This window comes from Miniopterus natalensis, chromosome 5, assembly GCF_054644295.1.
Source record: "Miniopterus natalensis isolate mMinNat1 chromosome 5, mMinNat1.hap1, whole genome shotgun sequence".
Lineage (NCBI taxonomy): Eukaryota > Metazoa > Chordata > Mammalia > Chiroptera > Miniopteridae > Miniopterus > Miniopterus natalensis.
This window is the reverse complement of record NC_142085.1, coordinates 55,951,857-55,965,481: the sequence shown is the minus strand read 5'-3', so window position 1 is coordinate 55,965,481 and position 13,625 is coordinate 55,951,857. Positions and strand designations below refer to the sequence as shown.

Below are 13,625 nucleotides of genomic sequence, written 5' to 3'. Positions count from 1 at the left end.
AAGTTCCAGTTATAAGATTAAAAAGTCTGGGGATCTAATGTATAGCATACTGATTATAGCTAATAATACTGTATCATATACTTGAGTGTTGCTAAAATAGTAGATCTTAAATGTCCACACCACAAAAAGAAATGGTAAACTATGTGACAGGATGGAGGTAGCAGCTAATGCTATGGTGATAATAATTTTGCAATATATAAATGTATCAAATCAACCCTCGAGACACCTTAAACTTACACAGTTATGTGTTAATCATATCTCAATAAAGCTGAAAATTTTTTTAAATAAAAAGGAATCTACACTACAGAGTAAGAGCTCAATAAATGTTTGTTGAATAAATTTTTAAAAGCATCTCTATCTGACAAGACAGCCTACGCTTCCTAGACTGAGCTAGAAATCTATATATGCTAACCTCTGTGGCTCAAAGAGTCTTTTCTCACTCTTCCTAGAAGCTGTCATTTCTGAATTACACTGGGATGTATAATTTATATACCTGAAACAAAGCAGCCAGGTTAAACCAGAGTGCTCACAGCCTCAACGTGTGAGTTCCATGTTCTCTTAAATTTCACAACTTTAGATTTCAGCAGGGGTTGCATTAAAAAAAAAAAAAAAGATATTACATTACTGACTCCACAGAAACAAATCTGGCATTTCAAACCACCCACAGGATGCTAGATTTTGTGCTTTAGTGCCCACTTAAGCTCAGAGCTCCAACTGGGTCTACCTGTGCTGGTATAGTGCACAAGCAATTAAAAAAAATCTAGCCAGACTGATTCAGCACTACCATCCGTGAGGCCAACAGTCATCCATATCAAGCTCTAGTGAGGCATTTAGTCTCTCTGATGGCTGGTCATGTCCACATTAAATAGACATTCTCTTCATGAATGCACAAAGATGAGATGATCGATATGTATAATAAGCTCAGCAACTTCTGGGATAGCACTGAGGACTCAGTTAAATGCTGCTCTGTTCAACCAAAAGTGATCCCTTTAATGAGGCATCAGTCTCCCCTAGCACCCAATTTCTTTCACTGAACTCAGTGCCTGGACTGGAGAATGAGAGTCCCTAAGCACAGAAATCGAGGTTCTCCACGAGTGGTCTGGCAGCAGAAGTCTCCAAGGATGAGAATTACCCCTTGCCTCAAAAACAATTTCAACAGTGTTAAAAGCCAAGTTCAAGCCATCCTAGTGGTCCGTGTGCTGTTTGCCCCAATCTGTAAGAGAACCTTGCCGAGACAGAAATTCTTCTGCATCATAACTCCAGGCCACCATATCCAATTTTCTAGGCCATTTGTATCTGGGCATCTCTCTCTCCAGTTCTAACCTCTGAAGTGACACAAAGGCTACAGATGCATAATTCATGGGACAACCTCCCGGTCAGCATATAGATTTGTTTGTTTTAGTCTAGCTGCAAATCCATTCAGTCTTTCAGAACCAATCCCAGGGAAGAATCCAAAAGTTTCACACATTTGGATAAGAACTGAAACCTCAGCTGGATTATGAACACCAAATTCATATTCTTCAGGCATCTTAACTGCATCGCTTAGTTTACGGTTTGCGCTGAAAGCTCAGACGCTTCGTGGATCAATATGAACTTGATCTATTCCACGACTTTCGAGCTACTACAAATGTCAGTGAAAATAAACTCTGAAACATTCCCTTTCTTGTCACTGAAAATAAAATAAACTCCTTAATGTTTTAATATATGATTACAAAAGTAGAAAACACACAGTTTATAAAACCTCAAGCCATAAATCTCAAACCTTTCATGAGGGGAGGAACAAGACTTTCATTGAAAGAAAAAAAAAGAAGAAAAAAAAAGTTTCTCCTAGTGTAAATATAAGAAACAGACGATTACCTCTGACCTACACACCACTGTACTAAGAAAGAGGCCCTGTCCTGGCCAGGTGGCTCTGCTGGTTGGAGCGTTGTCCCCATACACCAACAGGTTGCAGGTTCAATTCCCGGTCAGGGCATGTACCTGGGTTGAGGGTTCGACCCTAGGTCAGGCATGGACAGGAGGCAACCGATTGATGTTTCTCTCTCACATCTATGTTTCTCTCTCTTTCTCCCCCCTTTCTCTCTCTCTAAAATCAGTGAAAACATATCCTTAGGTGAGGATTAAAAAAAGGGAAAAAAAGCAGCCAGGTAGCTCAGCAGAGCATCGTCCAGATAAGCCAGGATTGTGGGTTCGATCCCTGGTCAGGGCACATACAAGAATTAACCAATTAATGCAGAAATAAGTGGAACAACAAATCAATGTTTCTCTCTTCCTCTTTCTCTCCCTTCCTTTCTATTTAAAAAAAAAAAAAAAAAAAAGGAAGAAAGAAAGAAAGCAAAGAACCCCAAGGAATAAATAACTGAAAATTTTAAATTTCTGGGTAGAATTTGATGCCAGATATCATATGGACTCATTATGGTGCTAAACCAAAGGAAATGAAATTTATTTTTGTAGTTATCGTCCAAGAAACATATCCTAGGAGAAGTAAATTTAATATTTATGGCCCAGAGGGGATTTAAGTCCTGATAGGGAATTCCAACAGTCATTTTTTTCAACATTTTTTTGTACTGTTATCCTTTACAAAGTTTTCTATTAAAAGAATTGTTCTTTTCCGACATAATGTTATGTCAGTTATGTTTTCTTAAAATATGAAAAAGAAAGGTGATAAGAGTTAAAATACAGAGATTCTGAGAGAAGCTACTGTACTAAGGGAGACTATAAAATTTGCTTCCCCCTAAATCTTCACCCACCATTTACCCTGGAGACTCAGAATAAGAAATTGAAGTAAAGTCTCTGAAAGTCTTTCCAAGCTCTGAGATTTTGTGAAACCAAAGAACTTCTACTTATATGAGAAATAAAATACCTTTTGCAAAGAAATATAATTATAGTGATCACACATCATAAATTTTACTAAACACCCACTACTTCAAATATTTTATCATTGCTCCCATAAACCATCAAAATGTGCCAGAAATTTCAATATTCTGGCATCTGAATCACATTTTGCAGACTGCCTCTCGCCCTTGGAAGTGGCACAAAAATCCTCTCTCATACCATGTGGTCCAATTTGGGTTTGGAAAATAGGTCACTATAATTATAATGATAACGTCTAACACTCTTATAGCACTTTATAGTGTTTCCACATCCTTTAAAGGTCTCCTGTTCCTTTCAATATCCCTATGAATTAGGTATTTGATTTCCACAATAAACTTTTGGTGAACCTATGTAATGTCCTTACTTTACAACAGAAACGAAAGCATCCAGAAGGTAAGTGACAGGCATGAGAGATCACCCAGGAAAGTCAGAACAAAAATACAGATACTTATACCAGTTCACTTTCTCTTATAAATTCTGTAAGGTCCAATGTGTAAGCAGTTCCAAAGATGCTACCTCCTTGCACCAATCAAGAGTGGCAAAGAAATCATCCCATAGGATGTCAATATCACATATAAACAGCTTTCTAACCAGGGAAGATCTACTTCTCTTAAAATGTCACCTTCTTTCAGATTTGATCACTGGGCCCTATTCTCCTTAACTTTTTATATTGTTGAAATGGGGATGCTCAACATTTATAATTAAAATTTAACCTTCTCATTTGACAATTTTCTTTTAATTTTTTTCTGTCAATCCTCATCTGAGGATATTTTTTCCATTGATTTTTTAAAATATATAGCTTTATTGATTTCAGAGAGAGGAAGGGAGAGGGGAGAGAGAGACAGAAACAACAATGATGAAAGTCATTGATCGGCTGCCTCCCGCATGCCCCCTACTAGGGATCAAGCCCAAAACCTAGGCACGTGCCCTGACCGGGAATGGAACTGCCACCTCCTGGATCATAGGTCGATGCTCAACTGCTGAGCCACACTGGCCAGGCCAATGATTTTTTTTTTTTTTTTGAGAGAGAGTAGAAAAGAGGGAGGGAGAGAAGGAGGGAAGGGGGAGAGAGAAACATTGGTGTGAGAGAGACACATCCATCAGTTGCCTCCTGCATGTGCCCCGACCAGGGCTGGGATCAAACCCGAAACCCAGGTACATGCCCTTGATCAGGAATCGAACCCAAGACTTTTTGGTGCATGGGCTGACGCTCTTAACCACTGAGCCACACTGGCCAGGGCTGACAATTTTTTTATATCACATCTGACTCTGATTGCTTTGCACATCTAATACTTTACTCCCATAGCTCTTCCTTGACCTTTCCAATCTCTCTCTCACCTCCAAGCCACCCAAGGAAAGAAGACAATCCTAACATTTAGTCTGAAAGCATCATCTTTTCCTAGAATTAAAAAAAAAAAAAAAAGTCACAGAAAGATGGTGGGAAGGCAGGAAATTTTACTATCTCCCCACTTCTCTGAGTTCTTTATATACTTGCAAAATTTATTTTCATCAGGACTGAATTCCCAGGACATTCATTAGATGCTGTCCCTATTCAACTTGAAGTACTACTGCACAGATGTCAAAGTTCAATCTAGCGATTTTTAATTGAACATTTTACCACTAAAGAGTTGGCTTCAAGGAGCTATGAAAATAGCAATTATTACAAATTCTCAACATACCTCTCAAACCCAAGTATTTCAAGGTCTTCAAGGAGGACTCATGATTTTATTTTGAAAACAAGCAGATTTTAAAATATACATAGGTATCACTAATTTCTTTCATCCCAGGCCTTGCATAACTGAATGTAAACTGCGTTTTCAACTTTGTATCCTACCCAAGAGAGCAGAAGGCTTTCAAAGAGCTCCCAGTGACTCACTGAAATGAAGGAAAAGCCATGTCCTCCTCCCCACAAACATAATTCCCATTTTCCCTCCAACTTCCAGTATTGTTTTGTTTTAATCTTCACCTGAGGATATGTTTTTACCGATTTTCAGATCATTCCCTTGCCTCCCGTGGGCGTCCCCACAGGAGATTGAACTCACAACCTGGGTATGTGCCCTGACCGGGAGTCAAACCCAAAACCTTTTGGTGTAGGGGACCACACTCCAACTACCTGAGCCACCCGGCCAGGGCCCAACTTCCAGTTCTAATAAAATATGTAATCTGTTCCAAATACACTGTAAGTTACTTGAGGGCAGAACCTTTTGTTTCATCTTATGCCTCACCTAGCATAATGCCTAGCATTTAGAATGTACTCAAGAAATGTGCTAATCCATTTGAATGCATTCACAAACACAAAAAATGTATAAATACAGAGAAATGATCAAACAAAATTCAAAAAACTGATTCTAAAAATAAATATTTGCACATTAAAAAAATCATAATATCCAGTGTTAATGAGCACTCTCCTAGTACTGGGAATTTGACACATTTAAAAAAGGTAATTTGACTCTATGTATTAAAAGCCTTAAAAAATGTACATACCCCTTGATTCAGCAATATTATTTCTAGTCATTATAGAAACTAGTCTAAGGAAATAAATGCAAAAATATGCAATGTTCAGAAACATTTATCTTAGTGTATTTTTCTTAGAAACATACTATAATGACAGTAAAAATTTGGTTAAATAAATTACAGCTTAGTCACAGAATGACTAACATGGAATACTATTTTGTTACTAAAATATATGCTGTAGATAAATTTTTACTGCCATAAAGGCTATTAACAATATATTAAATTTTAAAAGGAAGGTTAGTACTCTATAAGAACTTTTTTAAAAAAAAAAAACACAAACAAAACTATATATCATACATAGAAAAGGGCATGGAAAAGATGTGCATCAAAATGTTGACAGTAATTGTGTCTGGGTGGGAAAATTATAGGCTTTGTTTTTCTTTTTGGTTATTTGTATTGCTTATTTTTCTATTTCTGTCATGTCCATGCATTATTTTTGTAAAAATAAAAAAGTTTTAATTAAAAATTACTTAACACATAGTCCTCACATAGACAACCATATCAGCCATATTCACAATCCTAATGACAAAAAAAGAGGACCTGTCAGTTATATTACCTAACTTCAAAATATTCTAACACATTATACAAGAAAGTGGAGCATATGAGAAATACTTTCAAAGGGAAAGGAAACCCCAATCCTGAACAATTTACAAGGCAGGAAAAAATGTGAATATCTCACTAGGTAAGGTTATTAATAGACTTATGGTTACTTTTGGAAAATATTTTATCTCCCTTTTCACCTCCGTGTGTTCTAACGTAAATTTCTATTAAGTATTATTGGACTCACTAATTGAGGTTTTAAAGGGAAGTGTGTGGGGGGAGGGGGAGAATCTGTAAAAGAGAAGCCGTTTCTTTTGTAGACAGTACAACTTGAACTTGATTAGAAGTCAGTACCTAGCTCTATGCCCAGGTCTGGCCTAGGGCTGAGTCTAAATCACCACTCTTACCACAGAGCACGTGACTGGATTTTATTTTACGGTTCTGCCAAGAAGGTGGGAGGTAAAATTTAAATAGTGCAAAAGAAATATTGGAAGAGCCCTTTACAGATTACAAAGTACTTCCATATCCACTGGGTCACATGGTATCCTAAAGACGAGCTACTCCCCACAGATGACAGAAGGTTATCCACATGCATGAAACAGTAAGAGTGGCCTGATCTGCATTCTTGATGCAGACTCTATCCATTGAGCCCTGCTGTTTTTACCTGAACTACCGCTTTTTAGCTTGAAATCCTTTGAAGACGGTCAGTGCGCTCCATTTGGGTCATTCTGCAGCATTGTTCTCAGCCACAACACAATTATTGCAGTGCAATTCCAAGGGCAGAGGACATATCATAACACTAAAATCTACCTCCGTCTAGCCTTGAGCAGGCCTGAAGAGAAACTCTTGTTCTCCTATTGATACACTCTGAATTGGATGGTTGTATAATTGGCATATGAAACCAAACTTGTGTGCTTCGGAATATAAAATCTATGTTGCTTTATTGTCTTATTGTGACACAGAGCAGACAATTATGTCCCCACATTTTAATCTTTGGCCAGGACATCAAATATTCTAAAAAGGTCAAACAAATGCTGTGAAATTGTGGATACCAGCCCCCAGGCTCACATGTGGCAGGAATGGCAGGTGTGCAGCTGTGTGCAGCTGTGTCCTATTGCAGCTGCAGAACTGCCCTAAAAATCGCCAAGACCTGTTACATTGTTTTCCTGACTGTGCCAAAGCCACTGGCCTTTAAAGCAGGACAGAGTTCCACACCCCTTTGGTTGTATAAGAGACATGAACACCCATCAGTCTACAGATCCTAAAATATACATTCAAAATCTCACCCCGTACTTTCATGTCTGTTTACATGTTTCAATTGGCACCACCAAAAACAAAGTCCTCTAGTTTTTGAGGGTTTTTTTTTTTAATTTTAGGAAAATATTCAATAATCGTATTAGCTTGAGAGTGCAAGTGTGGCTGACTTCCCATCCCACAAGAGGAAGGTTTAGACTTCAGAGATTTTTATATGACCCACCTTCTACTACTTCTAATAATTTTTTTCAAAAGAAGTAAAAAAGACTCTTCATAAAAAGAACTCTTCCGTAGACGATATTAAAAGCCTGGTCTCCCCAACAAAACGCTGTATTTCCCTGGAACTCTCCTTTTCCAGACAGTCACTTGCACTCACTGATATTTACGCGTCTGGGGGCCCTTTTTTTACTTTCCTTTAAAAACTCTGCTGCCTCTTGGTTTCTATGAGTCTGTCTTTCACACAAGGAGAGTAGGGCCTGGCTTCTCAGAGCAGTGCTTGGCAAGCACCGAGGCAGGAAACGCAGAAGGGAATGAGTCTGTCAGACTCTTTTTCTTCTGGTTCAAGCGTTCATTTCAGATTTGGGGGGAAGTGCAGCGGTTCCTTCCCACTTCCTCGTCTCCGGAACCTGCGAGTTGTATGAGGCTTAGGGAATCTCTCTCTACCACACATCAGACTCACAGGTTCACAGACAGAGAGACTCTTTTCAGAAAACCTCCAGCTCGAGCAGAGCGGACTTCATAGCTCTCTGTGCCCTTCCAGGACCATCTCATGGGTTTAGGACTGGAGCATTGAGCTAGACAACTGAAAGCCATGCAGAGAACAAGGCTAGTGGGCCCAGGAACATTCTATAGCAGCTCCCAAGAGGCAAGGGCCATGTCTTGACTGACATTAGTCCCCAGTCCTTCCATGGAGCACACCTGAGGCCACTGCTCAGCCCGAGAGGTATGACATAATTTGTAAATGCCGCAGTGTGATGTGGTCCTGAGCCCACTTTCTAGGTCCCTGAGACTTACTGTGTCTGACACCAGGACAAAGTTTCAACAGCAAAACTTAAAATATACATGTTTTAGTAATGAACTGACTTTAACCCATACTGACTTTTCTAATCCATACTCTGATTTCTCCCTCCCTCCCTCCCACACTCTCTGTCTCTCTCAGTCTCTCTCTCTCTTTTAAGCCAAGCTGTTTATCTCACTGCACTCAACTCAGCTCTACAACTTGTTTTATCATCTACGCAATTGACACAGGTCATTTTTAATGCCAAATGGAGACCATCAGAAACCAAACTAAAAAATCTTGTGGTGAGTTTACTACTAAACTCTAACAGATGTGACTGACTAACTGTAGGCATCAGGACTGAGGCATAATTTTAGGTACAAATTACTTACTGAGAATATTTATAGACAGAAAACTTCAGCAAAAAAGACCCTGGACATTTAACACAGATTATCTTGTAGTTTAGCAATTGATAAAGAAGTCAAACATTGTAAATGCATTAATTATGGTTTGTTTAGGAAAGTTCCCAGGGCAGAGTGCTTGATCTAATCACATTGGTTTTGTCAAAGAGTTTTAAAAGATAAAAACCTGACTCATTATCTTTACTCATAGTTCAGATTTTTCTAGTTTCATTCCTGTTTGATAACCACTATGTGCACAAAATACATAACTTTAATTTAACTATATTTGCACTTATGTATCTATTTACATTTACACATCCAATAGTACAAACTAGTTTTTATAATATATCTACCATGCTCTGGATGAACTCCTGAAACAAATTAACCCTTCCATATGTCAGAATTCCCTCTTAACATCCATTTATTATGATACTTGTGAGTTGACAGTATAACAAAGACATATTACATTAGATACACTCACAATATTCACTTTAGAAACCAAAAGTAATCAAAATATAAATTACATTTTTAAAAAAATTTCCTCTGTTGGCTACTAATTAAATAAGGCATACTAATTGTACGTACAGTAATGAGTCTTTTTAATCAATTTTAAAAACCCAGGATGAAAGGAGGAAGAAAAAAAGGAAAGATAAAGAGACATTATAAAGGTCATAATGAGACAAGCATTTCTGCTTGAAGGTACTGTCACTAAAGTACACTATAAGCAAGCTATGCCAAGTCATGTACTTCTCACACACAAAATTATATTGTATCAAATTTAAATTTGTTACAACTGCCATGTACATTAAACTAGTGATAACGAAAATGTAACTCAATATCTGATCTAGTGAAACAGCAACCAACATTAGCTCCCAGCCACATGAAGACAATCTCCAATGCCATTACTGGTGTCAGCTAAACCTCAGCCAGTTTGTCTTCTCCAGCCATTTTTAAATAAATATGTGACTATCTCAATTAGGAAATCTTGAAGGAAGTCTCTATGAGGAGGTAATTTTGTTGCTCATTCTCAGTGCCCTGCATTTGCTGTACTTAAAATAGACACTTGTACCAATGTCCTTTCTATTACCCGAAGGGGAAAAAAAATCACATACACACCAGTCCTTTTTCTTTCAGCTTGCAGAGAAGCAACTTGATCCAACCAGTGTTGAAACCTGAGTAGGTCACTGTACACCATGATAAAATTCCCTAATCCCTGAGCCAAATCTCCCTAAGGGGGGCCTCCTCCTGATCCTCCACTTCCCAGGCTGACTTTTCCATTCGCTCTCTCCTCTTTCCCCCTTTCATTTCCCCTACCTTCAAGCCTTGATATGTGATCCGCGGTGGGGGCTCAAGTTTCCGTTTTTACAGCTTAGGCCGTGCTAGCTGTATACATTCCTTTCTTTCTGCCGGGCAGTGATTACTTACCAGGGCTTAGTTTACACTGGTCCAGATGAAAGCCGTTCAGATGAAGGCAAACACAGCCAGGCAGCTCCAGCGGCACCGATATGAAGCTGCACAAGGCCACATTGTATTCTCGGTGACATTTTGTTGCACATATTTTTATACAGGGCAACCAACTTGTTATGTTACCCTACACTTTAGATGGAGGAGTAATAATACCATCAGGTTTGGGGATGGGTTTTATTGATGTGGTTATTAATATTAAAAGCAGAAACATTTTAAATGATTTCAAAATAACCCTTTCACCTTTTGTCTTTGAAAAATCACTTTTAAAATGAGGACTTTCAGCGCTATTATATGAGAGGAATGCCTCCTCAACAACTCCACTAGAAATGGGATTTCGTGACTCACTGGCACGGTGTGCTTTGACATGACTGAAGATTTCGGCCAGGGGTCTCTGATATGTTGTTCCAAACCAGAGAGAAAATATCATGCTACAGGCAATTGAACTATTTGCTGGCTAAAACTTCTCATGTAATGCTACTATGGATTGAAACGATAAGGATTACAACTTCAAATACTAGGTGGTGATTTAGAAGAAAAATAACATTTTCAAAGAGGAAATTCTGTGCAAGAAGGTTAATTCCATACTTAGTCCTGCAGCACTGGCTAAAAATTGTGTAATTTTTCCCTTCACACAATGTTGTTTTTGTTTCTTCCTCACCAGTTCAGACAAACATCTGTTATACTGTAGAAGGACAACTATCTCCCAAACCACGGAGTGTGCCCGCAGCCAAAGTCAACAACGCGAGCCCCAAGCATCGAGCACAGTCAGCCTTTATATCCAGCCGGGATAACATTTCACATGTTTTGATTAAAATTAGCTAATTTGTAATTCTAGAACCTATGAAACTTAAAAGCTGCCATCCATATAGATCACATTAGGCAGCGTTTTAAAGGGCCAGTGCACACTGATTTCCTGGTGGCTTCCCCTCTCCTCTTCCTCCACCCCCCATTTAAAATGAAATGGAAAAGTAATCTGGAAATGCAGGAAGGGTAAGGAAGGAAGAACGGTTATGGTAGATTGTTTGAATTCCACCCCCTTTGGAGGACAACTCCTACTGGTGGGTCTCTCTCTCTAAGGGTGGTTTCCATCCCGAGGAATGGCACTGATGTCCAAGGCAAATCTTCCTTAACTCTCTTAGGACTGAAGCTGCACCTCATACTTCCAAGCACTAAGAAATAAGAACCCTAAGCCCAAAATTTAGATTGTAAGGAAATTTCCTGGGGGCACACACAGGATTTGTTATCCTTGTGTCCCTCTCGGAGCATGGGCTTCATACAAGGCACTCTCCTAGAATACGTTTGTTCTAATCAAGAAAACGTCAAAACGCGACAAATTCAGCTTAAGCGGCATGCCACTTTCATCTAGCTTGTCTTTTAAGTACAAAGTTAACCAGCCCGACCAAGTTGGTTGGCAGTGTTAAGGGTTCTAACCAGAAGATGGAGAACACCCAGACAGCTGCCAGGATGAAACCCGAAGTCCCCTCAAATCTGCTAAGTGTTTGTAACTCAAAGAAAAATAAATAAATAAAATAATTTTTCAAATCAAGAGAGGAGACTCCTGAAATCACAGAATAAAACCCTCACCCGGCAAGAGCTGCAACTTCATGGAAAATAAGGGGGCGGGGGCCCGGGGCCGGGCGCGGAGCGGGGCCCGCGCACTCGCGCGGCGCGAGCAGCTGGAGCCCGTGCGGCGCCGCCGCTGGAGCACCGCTGGGCTGGCGGGGCGCCCGCCGCGCCGAGCGCACCCGGGCCGGCGCTGCCGAACAATGGGCAGGCGCCCCGCGAGGGCCGCCCCCCAGGCGGCTATCTCCCCGCGGGGCTCCCCGGGTCTGCGTCGCTGGGAAGCGGAGCGCGCGAAGCCCCGAGGGAGGCGGAGGCAGCCCGGAGAGAGGGGCGGCGGGCGCGCGCGGGGAGCCGGGCGGCGGAGCGGTACCCAGACCCGCGCCGCCCGCCCGCCCCTCTCCCGCTGACAGCCTCTCTGCGGCGTCACCGCTGGCTACTTGGGGGGAAGCGGGATCGGGTCGCGGGGAGCTGAGCGGGGGAGACGGGCGGAATCGAGCGCTCCAGGGGTGCCTCGGCCCGGCAGCTCCTAACTTTGGAGGGATCCGAGGGATGGCTCCCAAAGAAGCGGAAAAAAAACACCCCAAAAACTACGCCGCCGACGAGGAAAGCCTCTCCACCCTGCCCGCGGTCACCTGGGTCCCCGGACCCCTCCCCCTGAAACGCGCCTCTGCCAACCTGGGGCTTACGAGGTTAAACAGCTCTCCGGCCGCCCCCACCCCCATCAAATTGGAGGCAGGCAAACCCCGGGGATGCAGCCCGCGAGTTGGCCTCCGTTTTGCACCTGGAGGGGGAGCCGAGGCGTTCGGGGCATCCTACCGAAACTGACAAGCGCGCCCCTGTACCCCCCAAATCCATACAACGGCCCGAGGGGAGCGGGCGGAAGAAAGAGCTCCGTCTCTCCAGCCCCGAAGTCCAAAAATACCTTCATCTCCTCATTGATCTCCCTCTTCACTGGGTGAGCCGGTTTCCTGCTCCTCTTATTTTCCGGAGGTCTCCCTTCTTTCTCCATTTCTGCCATGTTTTTGTGTCTGGTTTCTGTGGAGATGAAATGGCTGCTGCCGCCGCCGGCGGTGGTGGAGGTGGCGGAGGTGGTGCTGATGGTGGCGGCGCTGGCGGAGGTAGCGGTGCTGGCGGGGCCGGGGCTGGGCTGGGGGGAGGGAAGGCCGGGGTCTCTTCTAGCGGCGGAGGACGTCAGTGGCTGTCAGAGGGGAAGGAAGCTCGGGGAGTCTCGGGGATGCCGCCGCCGCCGCTCCTGCTCCCGCTGCCGCCGCCGCCGCCGCCAACGCCGCCGCTGCCCCAGCCGCCGCCGCTCCTGCTGCCGCTCCGGCCGCCGCCGCCGCCGCCGGGCTGCATCCTCGGTGCCCCGTGGACTCGTCAGCCATCTTCCGTCGCTCTGTCCGTCCGCATGGGCGAGGGGGACGAGGGCCCGGCGCGGAGAGAGCGGCTCTGGGCGTGCGTGCGCCGCTGTGTGTGTGCGCCCCGGAGAGCGCGCCAGCCCGGGCGCCCAGCGCCGCCCGCGAGCCGAGACGGGGGGCGGGCCGGGGCCGGCGCGGAGAGGGGGCAGGGAGGGAGCCGGCAGGGAGGGGGCGCGGGGGAGGGGGAGGTGGGGGGCCTAGGACGGCCCCCGCTCCCGAGCGGGCGTGGCTTCCACCGTCACTGTGTACGCCTGTGCCGCGCGGCTCGGGGGCTGCTAGCGGCCGCCCTGCTCATCCGCGGCGGACACCGGCGGGACGCGGCGCCCCTCGCGGCCGCCGCCTCTGCGCGACCCCCCACACCCCCCGCCCCGCGCTCCGGCTCCGACCCCAGACGTTCCCCTAAGCTCTGGGCCGCGGGTAGGGTGGCGGGTCCCAGAAGCTGCTGGAAAAATGAATGGGGGTGAAGGGGGAGGCCGAGCGCGGGGAGGGCGTGGGGACCTGAGGTCGCTCCGCTAGCGGGCCGCCTTCTCACCCCGGGGCTGGGCCGACGGAGTTCGCTGCCTCCGATTGCAGAGCGGGAGTCGCGGGGGCAGGAGACCA

General features: G+C 43.9%; 1 protein-coding gene across 1 annotated transcript in view; it reads right to left on the bottom strand.

Moving 5' to 3' along the window:
- SOBP (sine oculis binding protein homolog) overlaps positions 1 to 13,084 on the bottom strand; it is a 153,185-nt gene extending 140,101 nt beyond the window's left edge. Inside the window, exon 1 of the mRNA XM_087817540.1 lies at positions 12,533 to 13,084. Within this exon, the coding sequence (XP_087673666.1) occupies positions 12,533 to 12,628 (96 nt within the window). The 5' untranslated portion in view covers positions 12,629 to 13,084. The remainder of the gene's footprint in view (positions 1 to 12,532) is intronic.
- Positions 13,085 to 13,625: the final 541 nt, after the last annotated feature.